The sequence below is a fragment of the Rhinatrema bivittatum genome, chromosome 3 (assembly GCF_901001135.1).
Source record: "Rhinatrema bivittatum chromosome 3, aRhiBiv1.1, whole genome shotgun sequence".
Lineage (NCBI taxonomy): Eukaryota > Metazoa > Chordata > Amphibia > Gymnophiona > Rhinatrematidae > Rhinatrema > Rhinatrema bivittatum.
In genome coordinates this window covers 361,895,843-361,910,051 of record NC_042617.1, presented here as the reverse complement: position 1 = coordinate 361,910,051, position 14,209 = coordinate 361,895,843, and the positions used below count along the sequence as shown (strand labels likewise).

At 44.1% G+C, this 14,209-nt stretch overlaps 1 protein-coding gene across 2 annotated transcripts in view; it reads right to left on the bottom strand.

Moving 5' to 3' along the window:
• LOC115087829 (akirin-2-like) overlaps positions 1 to 11,075 on the bottom strand; it is a 61,120-nt gene extending 50,045 nt beyond the window's left edge. The window contains exon 1 of one of the 2 annotated variants that reach the window (XM_029595432.1): positions 10,533 to 11,075. In XM_029595432.1, the coding sequence (XP_029451292.1) occupies positions 10,533 to 10,713 (181 nt within the window). In that variant the 5' untranslated portion in view covers positions 10,714 to 11,075. The remainder of the gene's footprint in view (positions 1 to 10,532) is intronic. The other variant, XM_029595431.1, reaches the window with a different exon arrangement.
• Between the last annotated feature and the right edge of the window lie 3,134 nt (positions 11,076 to 14,209).

Here is a 14,209-nt window from a genome sequence, read left to right as displayed (position 1 = left end):
TAAATATTGACAGCCAGATTGATGTCTTCTTGCTTAACACTTATTAAGCTGAATGGCTCAAGACAGTATCACCGATAGATTACCAGGCATTGCCCTTTCACATCACCCCTATTTAAATAAATATAGAACTATACTTACTACCTGTATTTAATCGTTAAAAGGGTGTAATTGAAACAAGAGAAATTAAACTCCTGCCTGTATCACATTTTTAGCAGTTTTCAATGGGGAAGGTGCAGGCCCATATTCCACCTTCTCCCCTTCTGCCTCCCAAACAAAATGGATGGATGAATTTTTACAGTAGTTGCTATACCTCCACACAGACTGACAACCAGCCCCACCAAGCACATTTTTTTATACATAGCATATTTAATCTAAAACTATTTATCAGTATCTCCTCTACATCCAGTCAAGTCCTGAAAGCATGACAGATTTTTAACTACTGCATTAGCTTTTTAGATCAGTAACTTGAAATATAGGTACATGAGTTATGGGTAAAGGTGCCTTGGCTGCGTAGAAGTGACAACTTTAAATCCAAAAACATTTTACCGACCAAAGTTAATTTGAGACTTAAAACAAAGCTAAATTGCAGTTTCTTACAGCTGTGAAATATCTGTGGCATGAACAGATGATGCAAGTTGGACACAAATACTAGGAACAAAACTCACAGGAAGTGCAAATAAGAAACCCAAAAATTACAGTTTGGCTGCCAAATACGCTGTGAAATCAGAACAGCTGTTCAAATACCAACATTAAATTGTTCCTTTAGATATAAATTTCATCTTGTGTATAATTTTTCCCTTTGAAAAAATTAAAGGTCTCATTCTAATGCATCGTGAACAGGTTTCTCTGCAGGAACCCTAGAGCAAATTTTGTCCTTTGGCAACTGGGATGTGTTCAAGTTTATTGCCAAGAAAAGTGGCAAGTTTCCAGCATGTTTAACAAGGTTAGCATTTGTTTATGGATCACTTGAAGTGTATTAGCTCTAATGCTGCAAAAAATGCAGTAAAGCACATCACAGTTGGGCAATGCAAAGTTGACAGTTGAGTTAGCCGAGCCACTATCTTAAGCCAACAAATATAACCAGAACCAACCTATCTGCTTCACATAGTAACATTTCAAGTCAAATTTACGCATTACCATAGTGCAGATGCTATAGAATGTCAGAATTTCCAGAAGAAAGTATGAAAGATCAAACAGGGAGCATTTTAGACAAGGCCATTAATCTTCAAAATCACTTTCTACATAAAAACTAAGCATTAGTAAATTCAATATCATGGAAACAGAACCCATTTTGCTCAACACATTTATATAATCAAAGACACCCTACACCTAAGTAAAGGGATACCACATCCAGTTAAAGGATCATGGTCTTCTCAATTTTATCACTTTAGGATGCCTGAATTTTTTGAATCCTTTGTATGGAGTGGCAGGCATAGCTCCAGGTGTAAATGTGAAGGCCCTAGCTATGTCACACTGACATATCTAACATTAATTCCTAGTTTGAGCCCAATAATGCAACTCTGCAGTATGAGGAAACCTCATTCTTCAGTCTATATTAGAAGTACAACTGCATGTTGGAAGAAAAAAATATATATTTTACATACACATACCACAAAGTGTGAAACACACAGCAAATAATGATGACTTGGTCTAAAAAAAAAAAAAGAACTAATGCCATTTCATAGCCTGTGGCAATGAATAAACATGGCCTTGAAGTTAAAACATTCCAGTTATTACTGGCCAAAATAACAAAACCATCAGCAATTCAAACTTCCTTACAGCAATTATCAAGGTTGTCATTATTTGCTTTGTTTCACATTATTTTGTGGTTTGCATACATTCAGGCCAATACTGTAAAGTGCGCTCAGTTGGACGCATGTCCACTATCCCTTGTACAGTAAGGGGTTTAGTGCATCGAAAACACGCATCTAACCCCACCCCCTAAACTAATAGCGCTCGTCACATGCAAATGCATGTTGATGAGTCTATTAGTGATTCACCGGGATACTGAAAAAAAAAAATGTGCGGCCGATCCGCACCTTTCATGCTCAGAAATTAACGCCTGCCCTCACCCAAAAGAGTGAACAGAAAAGCAGAAAATACTGCTTTTCTGTACATCCTCCGACTTAATATCGTAGCAATATTAAGTTGGAAGAACCAAAAGGTAAAAAAAAATAAAAAGATTAAGCCAGTGGGTCAGGTTAGGAAAAACAGACGCTCCTAAAAATGAGAGAGTGTTTTCCAAACCCGCTGACAGCCACCTCTCCTGGGCCAAGGAGGCACTAGGGGTGCGAAATCATCCCTAGCGCCTTTTAGTGCGAACCCTCATTTGCTTGGTGTATCATGCGCCCAGGAGAGGGAGCTGTGCGCGTTTTCTGAGAGCAGGCGCCGAATCGGATGCATTTTTTTTTTTAGTGCGTCCATGCTCTATCGGCTTGATTGTTGAACACAAGCAATTACTGGTGTTAAAGCAGTTTTTTGGATTATAAATAATCCATTTAGCTTTCTGTAGTGTCTGGGACCAGCTGTTGCAGCTCCGGCCACAGGAAGTACTGTTTGCAAATTGCAAAGCTGTAAGACTGGAGAGAGGAAGGGGGGGGGGCAGCCTGAAAGAGCATGCCAGAACTTGTCAAGTAGTAGGGGGGGCAAACAGGTGTCAAGCCGGGCTGTGAGCCCTGAGTTTGGGGGGGGGGAGAGGAATATTCTCCTGTGAATATTCAATAGGCGATAGATAAAATTTAAACAGTTTCAAAAATGATCCAATTATTAGAATTGGTTTACATTACAAATTTTTTTTTGCAGGTTCTAAAGGGGGGGGGGGGAATCTTGTATTTATCTGCTTGTATCCATTTTACTGTTATCTTCCTGTGCGATGCAGCAAATACAAATTCAAGTTTGGACCATGCTGATGGGCTGCAGCAAAATCCACTTCCATCTGCATGCTACCTACCTCAATACTTTAATAAAGCTTACCATGCCCACATTATTCACAAACCACTCATTTCTTGTTTAGACTGGTTCCTTTTGTGACTTCAGGGGTTGGGTTTTTTTTGCGGGGGGGGGGAAGGAAAAAAGCTATACATCTTTTATTACAAAATTAAAACTAAGTGTATAAATCAACTGTCGTGATTCCATATAAAATGTATCAGGGTTACAATGGAATTACACAACTGTTTAGATCAGGGGTTTTCAAACAGGATATGCATACATCCAAGGGCATGCAAGACTGGAGAGTCCAATGCGCACAAGACCAGCACTTGCTCCCGCCAACTTTTTGCCCCAGCAATGTAGGCTGAAAGGAGGCGACATCCTTGGCCACACTGGCAGGAGCTGAATTCACCCATGCAGGCCAGCATGCTGCTGCATCTGAGTAATTTAAATTGCAATACATAAGTGCTTTTGCTCAATTGTATTTATAGTATACTAATCAATACAAAAAAAAATTCTAGGCAAGGCACAATGTTAAAAGTCACAAAGCAGAGTTATTCCATATATTGTGTTTTGACAAATAAAATGCCAGATATATTTATATATTTGGTGCAATACAATGTTTAGGCCCAGAAGTAAACATTTTTGCTAACCTTTAGATATACTGTGAATTTTGAAGAACCTGAGAATGCACAAGACATCCTGCACTCCTAAATGAGGTATAGTAGTCATGAAAGGTAGACAGCTACCAGGGTAAACCTGCGTATACAAACAAGATTATCCCACATGTTCCTGCCAAAGCATGAACATGGTGAGTTCTTTAGTGTGTGAAAAACAGTACTATTAAACAAGTGAAAGAAAATTAATAAAGTGGAGTGGCAAAGTACCCGTGTATCAGTTATTGAGCAGACCTCTTATACAATAAATGTCCTGCTGCTGCTTCCCTGTGACCTTGGGCAAGACACTCCACCTTCCATTGTCGCAGGTAAAAATGTTGAGCCTTCTGGGGACAGAGTACATTACCTGAATGTAATGTTTTGAAGTGCTCGAAAGGCAGAATATAAATCAAATACACATTTTGCCGCCAATGCACGAGACAAGGTGACCACAAGTGATTAGTGTGGGTCTCATCCTCCAGGACGTTGCTACTACTGTGTTTGTTTTTTTTGGCCTAAAGGAGAGTCTCATTGCTTTTGCAGCGACTGTGCCATTTCCCCTCGGAAGGCACTGCACATGGTCCAATGGACTCATCTGTCCTGCGATGTAACTGGGGATTCCTCTGGTTCAGTGAATTGTCAAGTCAGCAAAGGGTCCCTTTCAAGGGACAAGACCATTAGCTCTGGCAATAATAGGAGCCAAGACCCTCAGCACTTACTTTATCAGATACTAGTGCTAGGGAGATGGCTGTAGAGATATTAGCTCAGGATCTACCACTAAAAACTGCACCGGAGCAGTTCCATCAGACAGACATTCTATAGCTGAAGGGGAGGTCAGTAAAGCACTCATTACTTTAGATACTGTGAATTTTTTTTCTCTTAGAAAAAAACTTACTACTGGATATTCACAAAATTAGCAATAAAGTTGAGCTACTAGAGGGCAAGGTAGAGACCCAACAGTGTATTACTGCAGATGCTGACCATGCTCAAAAGTTGGAGGCTTAAAAGGGAGAATTTGATGCCTTTAAAGCTGCACTAGTTAGAAACAAATGCTTGTAGCCAGAAGTAGTATTGCAGAATGTGTGCAACAAATACTTTTATAAGTTACCCAAGAATAAAGCTTCTCTCTGACTTGGAATTGGTAAAGAGATTTGACTGAATGCCTTCAGATGCCAAAAAGATAAACTTGACAAAAGGCTTGTTTTTTTATATCATTGGAAATTGCCTCCTCTCAAGAATAAACTTGATGTCTTACACAGGAACCAGAATACTCTGTAGAGACTGTACCAAACAAAGACATTATCAGTTATATTTTGCAGCTTGTCAAGGTGCATGTAAATGTGGTTGATCTTTCATAGTATTAATAAAATGTTTATGGGATGCAGTGTTGGGCTCTCTCCAAATGTATTTCTTGAACATACGGTAGGTACAGAGCTGACCTTAGGAAGGTGTAGGGCCCAGGGAAAAATCAACAGCCGTGGGGCTCTGGAATTGAAATTATAGTGTTAGGGATAGAGCTACCACGACAGTATAGGGCTCCCCCCAAAGTGGTTGCCTCTATTCATATCCCCCCCCCACCCCCCGCTTCCTTTAGATAAGAGCGGCCCTGGGTAGGTGGCTGTTTGACCTACCAAGTTCCCTCGCTTATAATTTTCTAGTTCTGGTATAGATAGTTTCTCCCCTCCTTTTCCTTTTTTTTGGGGGAATCTTATGCTTTTAACTAGTTTCTCTTTTACTTTTATGGAAGACAATTCTGAAGTGAATTGTGTTTACCTGTTAGTCATTTTTAAAGCCAAAAAACAGAAAATACAAAAAGCATTTTCAGATTTTGACGGAAAAAACAGGATAATCTGTCTTTATGCACGCAATTATGATCAAACTTGTACATGCACATCATAACCCCGATGAAGATTTCGTCTATGAAATAAAGATATACAATGATTGTTGTTGGAATCTGGTTTACACCCCCCCCCCCCCCCGATTTAACTGGATATCTGAGCCCCCCCCCCCCCCCTCCCAACTGTTTGTATTTTTATTATGGGTGCCTATTCCCATTTGAAAGTCTAATTCCTTGTGTTCATTCCAGCTTTGCTTCATATGTTCATGTCAAGTGTACTTGCCAAATACTTGTAGCCTGGATTGGCCACTGTTGGAAACAGGATGCTGGGCTTGATGGACCCTTGGTATGACCAGGTATGGCAACTAGGTCCTAGGGGAATTCTGTACACAAAAACTTAAAATTCTGCAAAATTTATATTGGTCAAAATAATTTACATGACAGTCTTTAAGTAATTATATTTTAAATTCAGAAAAAAATTAGAGATGCAGAATTTCCCTAGAAATTCACTGTAAGTGTCCCTTCCACTCGCTCTCCCTACTCCCCTGGCTACTTTGCCCTCTCAGGCTCCAACTCCTCCACCTCTAGGCTCAACCCCTTCCACTCTATCACCAGTCCCAGAGTTTGACCCTATTCTCAGTACTGCCCTTCACACAAGCTCCCTCTGTCCCTCCCTCTCTCACACATATGCTTCCTCTCTCTAGTGCAGATACACATCCCCTCGCACAGGTTCCCTCTCACACACACATCCCCTCGCACAGGTTCCCTCTCTCCCACACACACACACACACATCCCCTCGCACAGGTTCCCTCTCTCACACACACACACACATCCCCTCGCACAGGTTCCCTCTCTCTCACACACACACATCCCCTCGCACAGGTTCCCTCACTCACACACCCACACAAGCTCCCTCTCTCACTCATACATCTTCACACAGGCTACCTATGTCTCTCTCATGCACCCCTTCACACAGGCTATGTCTCACATATACACAATCCCTTCACACAAGCTAGCACCCTCACAAACACATGACCCCTTTTTCATACACACCAGCTCCCAATCTCTCACACACATACACACTCCTTCACAATCTCCTCATATAGGCTCCCTCTCTCTGGCATGCACATTCAAGCATCCCCCCCCCCTCTCTCACACTTCCCTCCCTCACACACACACACTCACCGGGACCTTCATCTTTGCCTCGAGCGGAGCGCATCCCATGGCACGAGGGGGCCTTCATCTTCGCTGCAAATGGCGCACACTCCGTTCGCGGCACACTGATCTTCGCACGTGCTGTTCACAGCATGCCAGGGTCTCTGCCATTTTCTGCGCAGAATTTGGCAATTCTGCGCGGGGGAGGGAATTCTGTGCAAATTCTGTGCTCTGCAGTAGCGCAGAATTCTCCCAGGACTAGGATCATCACAGCAGAATCTCTAATCACTTGTGTTTATAAGAGCAGAAATGGCTAAAAAAAAATTTTTAAAAAAATCAGAGCTTTCAAAAATCCGACACACTGTGGGCTGGATTTTAAAAGGGGTACGCGCGTAACCCTTTTAAAACCCCCTTGCGTGCGCCGAGCCTATTTTGCATAGGCTCGGTGGCACGCGCAAGCCCTGGGACTTGCAAAAAGGGGCGGTCAAGGGTGTGGCCCCCGACTGCCCGAGGCAGTAGTAATTTTTCATATAAAGGTGGGGGGGGGGGGGGGGGGTGGGTGGAGGGAACGGGCAGCGTGTGCAGGGCTCGGCCCGCGCAAGTTGCACAAATGTGCACCCCCTTGCGCGCGCTGGCTACGCGCGTATCTTATAAAATCCAGCGTACTTTTGATCGCGCCTGATGCGAACAAAAGCACTGTCTTTTAAAATGTACCCCAAAGTGCGCTCAGGAATGAAAAATCTAAGCATTTTCTTTTTGCGTGATTTTACCAAATTGTTCTGTTAACTGAATTAGCTAATACTATTTAAGTAACATGGAGAAGAGTGGCGGAGTGGACCAGAAGGTGAACTTTCTAACTAACCATCTTATAAAAAAAACTACAGTAATACATGCTTCTGGCTTCTTCTGTGACAACCAACATTAACCAACTATGACAAAAGCACACCCAAGATTACTTAACTCTAAATAGATGCACCAAGGAAAGTTTCTAGTTTGCAATAAACCTTATTCTGCCTATACCAAGCTATTATTTCTAGCAAAGTCACCTTACAATATTTTTTCTAAATGGCACATTCTAGTCAACATATGTGCATTCCTCTATATGCATTTAGGGTCAAATTTCAGTTGGTGTAAAGTCTGCATGTACATTTTACCTAACTTTTTAAAGCAAAAGTACTTCCACTTTAAAAATTATTCCTGGAAACTACTCACATTTATACCTGAAAATAGATGCTGGTAGTTTCCTCAGGTGAATTTATGCACAGACTTCTAAACATGACTCCTATTAAAGTCCAATTCCTGCCCAGATTACCTCTCCGATATGTGGGGGAAAATACATGTACAAGAGGTGTATGCATGCATTGTTTCTGACATATTGCATAGGTAGTCTTACAAACCAGTATTTATTATGGGCAAAGCAATTTTACCCATATAAATGCCTTTTAAAATAAATCTATAAATACAAAACTCCAAATCAGCCATGTGATTTAGTCTTCACCACAGAGAACTCACTGCATGCCTGAATGTTTCTTTCTAGCTAAGATCATTGATATTTTTCTCTGTGGAAACAAAAATGAAAGAAACTTTATACAGGGCCCATAGGCAACTAGAATTCAACAGTTGTTATTATGCATACAATGAAAAAATAAGTCTTTCCCACAGAAAGACAATTTTCTTTCAACGTCTGATCTAGGATTTGGATACTGTGATACCAGTCAATGGACTAAATTGACTATAATGCATTTATTTTCCACTAACTTTAGGACCCAGCATGTCTTTCAACAAGCATTAAAAATCCTGCTATAATGAGCCACAGGGCTGGAGGATGAGTTAAGGCATTCAGCATAACTGGATTTATAAAGGATTTGGACAAGTTCCTGAAGGAAAAGCCCATAAACAATTAGATGGTAATTTTCAAACATGTGCACGGGAGCTCTTGCGTATGTATATATGGGCAAGCAGCCAAATAAATGGAAATTTTATATCTTGCACGCACATATTATATTATATTATAAAATGGCCCTGGCACGTATGTATGCTAATTTTACAAGTGTGTGTGCGCACAACAGAGTAATACTGGATTTGAGGGGGCAAGTGAGGGAATTTTATAATGGGTGCACATCTACACCATGACCAGTTTCACCAGTCTGCCAAGTTTACAGCTAGGTTCTCCATACCCCCCCCCCATATCCTGGATTTTTAGCTTGCTCTCCCCCCAGTTAACCCAGACCCCCTCAAACACTTCAGACTTGCCTAGAAGTTTTATTGAGACTTACACCTCTACTATAGCAGAAGTAACTACACTCAAATATACCTGGGTGCAAGTCCAGGCACGTAGGTACTTCTGCACACATTTCTTGGCCCCACCCTACAATACCCATATCCCACCCCTTTCTTCCTCTGATATTTACACATTCGCAGCTTATAAAATCAGGTGCAGATGCTCGTGTGCGCCTATCTCCTGATTTTGGTGTCCATCCAGCTTTTAAAATTTACCTTTTAGCCAGGTCAAATCTGGAAAATCCGCTACTTAACCATGGGAGTGAGCAAAAAGGAATGCATCTACTCAAGATCTGATGGATACTTTCTAGTGACCTGCATTAGTCATTGTCATTTGGTCTGACCTAACATAGCATATTTTATGTTCTTAAGTAAATTGGATTTTGAAGGAATGACTAGTATGTATCAAATACAAAATCTGATTTAGCCAACATTGAAGAGAGGCTATTTTGACACATACTATAACAAAAGTTGCATTTTAAATTTTGTAAGAATTGGTAACTTCTGACATACAAGTTATACAAAACTATCAAAATGATATTCAACATTTAGACCCAAAAATACAACTGTTAAGGAACAGTACTGATTTTAACTTTTACAGCGCTCCAAGACTTCCCGTTCAAAACATATATACAGATTCTGTATATATGAGGAATTAGGTGGCAGGGGGTGATCATAGCTAATGGATCAAATTAGCCCAGCCATGATGAGCAAGGGCCCAAATATGCAAAGCACTTAACACTAATTTATTGGACCCTTTGTGGATCTAAAGTCTGAAATGCAAGGACTCAAATCCAGTTTAAAGTCAGCAAAATTTTCATTAGCTCCCTTTGTAAAAAAAAAAAAAAATAATAATAATAATTTTATAATAAAATCTTTGTGTCACTAATACAAAGGAGTCATACCAGATCCCACTGCTCCAACACTATTAATGTGCATCTGCAAGAGGACACTATAGGGAAATTGCAGGAAGCAGGCGATGGATTGGACATGTCGGCGACAGTTGCTTATGCCTCAAGTCACACCTTCTGCAGCCCTTTAAATTCTCAACTACCGGTAAACTCATTTGTGCAGATTAATAACAGTCCAAGATCGCCATTTGTTTACAGGACAAACGTTTTCTTAGCAAAGCTACCTTTTATGCTATGGTTTGAACCCATGTCCAAACCACATTTTCGGTATACATCAGAGGGTCGAAAAGGATCCTGATCGGGCCTTACTTTTTATTATCCATTAATTCTGTATCGAATTCCTTTTTTCTCTCCCCCTGCATCATCATAGCACACCAGTACTTGGTTTTTTTTTGGGAGGCAATGAGGTTTTGTCGGCGACTAAACATTCTACCCACTCCCTAACTGAAACACGAAGTAGCAGCCCCGCACGGGGATCTGGTAGATCCCCCTTCACACCCCAAGGGCTGTAAAAACAAGGAGGACAGGGCGATTTCGGGGGGGGGGGACGGACGACTGGAAATAAGCCACAAAACGGAGGGAGTCGGAGACCGGGCAAGTACGAGACTCATTCCCTCAGCTCTACACACACACAGAAACACGCCCGGCATCTTAGAAACAGACGGGCCGGGAATAAGGGACAGGAGGCGAGAACTCTCCTGGAGCACAAAACCAACAACGGGGAGAGCCCCGCGGCCCCTCCCTCCCTCCCTCCCGCTACCCACCGGCCGTGAGCCGCGAGGACACGTCGCCGAAGGGCGAGGGCTCCATGCGGAGGCTCTTCTGCGGGGAGGAAGCGGCGGCGCTGGGCGCGGACAGGGGCGCGCATCTCCGGCGCTTGGGGGACGCCTGGCTCAGTAGCGGGTCGAACTCCAGAGTCCTTTTCAGCGTAGCGCCGCAAGCCATGACCTCGAGGAGGAGCGGCCGTTTCAATCCCAATCCACGGAGCCGGAGCGAGGCCTCCCCTGAGCAACGGCCGCTTCAACCGGGTCCACGGGCCGCGCCAGAGCCGGGCTCGCCTGACTGGATGGGGCGGCTACTGTTGCTTCTCACTCTTTCTCCGGTGGAAGCCCAGAATCTCGCAAGATGTGGACGCGTCGGCCTGCTGCCGGTTAAACGTCTCCCGGGTGACGGATGAAGAGAGATTTCCTCAAGGCCGGGAGGAAAAGCACTGACTCTCCCTGTCCTCGGTGCTTTGTGACTCTGCTTTTTCCAATATGGCGTCAATAACAACGCCACCGGTTCAAACGTTGATCAGCACTGCGCATGCGTTTCAGCTCTGACGTCCACCGGGGTTTGTAGTTTTATCAGCAAACGCTTCAGACCTAGCGTCGGGCCTCTGCTGGGAGGACGGGACTTCAAGCTCCGACTTGCAGCGCCCGAAACGTGAACTTCCGGAATGGAATTTAAATCCCCCTTAGGTTCTCTGTGAATGAAAATAGAAGCCCTGAAAAAGGGAAAGAAATATTACTTTGCTGAGTCTGGCAGTCTTATCGGCATGGAGTTTCTGTGCTGTACGCTAGTAGACTGGTACAGAGCCTCACAAAAACTATTAGTAGCAGAATACTTCATCTCTGTCGCATGATACAAAACACAGACAGATCCTTTCCAAATACAGCAGACTAGAAATAAAAATATGCACACACAAACTGACCTCGCAACCCCAAGAAGCCAGACTTTATATGTAATGCAGTAGTGAAGAAATACAAACGGAAATGTATTTCCACGCATACTATGCAAAATACAAAGGTATCAGAGATACATATTTCCCAAAGCTGAAAGACTTTCCTTCCACAAATGAATAAGTAGGAAAAATTGTATATATTCCTGGTGAAAGGAGGAGAAATTGCACCAGACTAGAAATTAATCTGACCAGGGACAATTATTTGTTAACCTTTATTTCTGTGCACTATAATTTTATCTTACTTTTATTATTATTATTGTGATGGGAGCTGTTCCCCATCCTAAGAAACCCTGAAACCATTTTGGGGAGATTCTTGGGTTGCTAATAGAAAGTATGACAAACTGGCAGGAAAAAGCAAACTTTTCCATTTCATGCTAACTTAAATGTAAGTGTATAATATGGTGAATGTCCGGTAGATAACATGCATTCTGATTCTGATAAAGTTACACAATGCAGATCTATGGAAATGGGAGTGCTGCCGCAAGACTGGTCCCACTTCACAAAAATGGTACAAATGGTTACCTCAGTGTGGGAAAATTAATGGAGATTCTGCTGAAGGAAAGGATAGTGAACTATCTACAGTCCAGCTGATTGTAAGATCTAGGTAACATGGTTTTACCAGAAGAAAGTCATGTCAAATGAACCTGATTGATTTTTGTCACTGGGTAACTAGAAATTTAGATCAAGGAAGAACACGCAATGTGGCTTATTTAGGAGACTCATGAATAGAATGAGAAGCCTGGAAGTGGGTCACAAAGTGGCAGAATGGATTACAGATTGGTTGACTGACAGACAACAGCATGCAGGGCCAATGGAAGCACTAGGCAAACTAGGCCTGGGCCTAGGGCGCTGAGCATTAGGGGGCATGAGCAGTGGCATACTGAGGGGGGGGGGGCAATGCCCCCGGGCACAGGGCCATAGGGTGGGGGCACTGATGGCCGACATGGAGACTTATGCGGCCACCGGTGGACCTCATCCCACTGGTGGCTGAGCAGGGAACTACTGTGCTGGAAGACTGGCAGGGCCGTGGTGGAGTTCATGTCACCATGGCCCGAAGAAAAAGGTCACATCCAAACCTGCAGGTGCTCCTCCTCCTTTCTGCCCGCGCGGCCCCAGAAGAAAAACATTGCCGGAGCCGCACGGGCAGGAAGGTGGAGGAGCATCAGCTGCGTGCAGGAGAAGAGCAGCGTTTATGGTCATCCGTGAATCCCAAGTCGCAGCAGGCTGAGGAGGAAGCCTGGTAGCAGGGCTGCCGCGGATCCCACATTGCGGGCAGCCCGAGAAGATCAGGGCCACTGTAGAACCCATCCTGTGGCGACCCGTGATGATGAGAGAAAGGCTGATGGCCTGTAGAGTGTGTGTGTGTGTGTGTGTGTGAGAGTGAGTTGAGAGACTGTGTGTGGGAGTGAGGACCTGAATGTTTGCAGAGACAGCTTTTGCGTCCGTCGGTCTCAGACAGCTTCGACCTGTGTGCCTCACCTTTCTTCCTTCTCTCTCTTCAAGCCTTGGGAAGATGGCTGCTGCCGCGTCTTCATGCCGCTCTCTCCGGTGTCCCCGGATCGGCAACAGCGACGGTGTTCGCCATGATTTTCCTGAGGGCCTCCTAGGGTGCGCACGCGCATGCCACCCACGTCTTTATCCACGTCATGGTGGGAACCTCAGGGGCATCCCCTCCAAGTGACGTCATCACTTCTTGGTATTTAGCCTGCCCTTCGTTTGCTAACAAATTGAGTTAGCAAGGATTGGATTGCCTCCGGTCTAAGCTGCTCTGCCACTTCCCAGCTGCCGCAGGAAGCTCTCTCTGCCCTTCGGGGAAATTCTTCACTAACTTGGGTACCCGCTCCTCGGGGGCTCTTCTGCTCTATTTCAGGTACCTATCTTGGGATACCGGGTATTCGCTCCTCGAGGGCCTGCTCTCCCTAATCTGGTGCCTGCCACTGAACTACTTCTGCCTGCCAGGACCTTCAACAATACAGCTTTCTGCTTCAGTGAGTACTAACTCTTTCAGTCTGTCTCACCTTCAGCTTCAGCGCTCTGTGTCTACATCCGGGACCTGTCCCTGCTATACCGCGCTGCCTATCACCTACTCGAGTGTGAGACTGGTCACCTCTGCTGAGGATCCCTGGTCGTCCAGGGGAGAAGAACACTCGGACTGATGCCCTGTCACAATCATTCTCACCTCAGGATGTGCCGGATGAACCCCGTCATATCATTGATCCCGAAAGAGTGGTTCTCGCAGCCACCCACATGGCACCCACCGGGTACGGTGGTGGCCAGAAATTTAAGAAAGAAGCTGTTGAAGTGGGCACACGATTCCCGTCTGGCAGGCCATCCAGCCGTACCAGCGTTGGCGTCCAGCACCGGCCGAACTACAATTCCGTTACCCATACCTCCACGCTATGCAGGGGATCCTCAGTTGTGTCAGGGATTCATCGACCAGTGCAAGATGCATTTTCAACTCCAAGCCTCTTTGTTTCCAGACGATCTCACCAAAACTACTTACATTTTGTCACTCTTGGAGGGGAAGGCCCTTGCATGGGCTTCTCCCTATTGGCGATGATCAGACCCCATCCTGCAAAATCTTCGAAAGTTTTTGGAACTTTTCATCGCAGTCTTCGATGATCCTGGGAAGCAGGTAGTAGCTGGTTCTAAACTGTTGCAACTACAACAAGGAAACCGAGCCCTCGCAGACTACACTATCAAGTTCAGAACACTGGC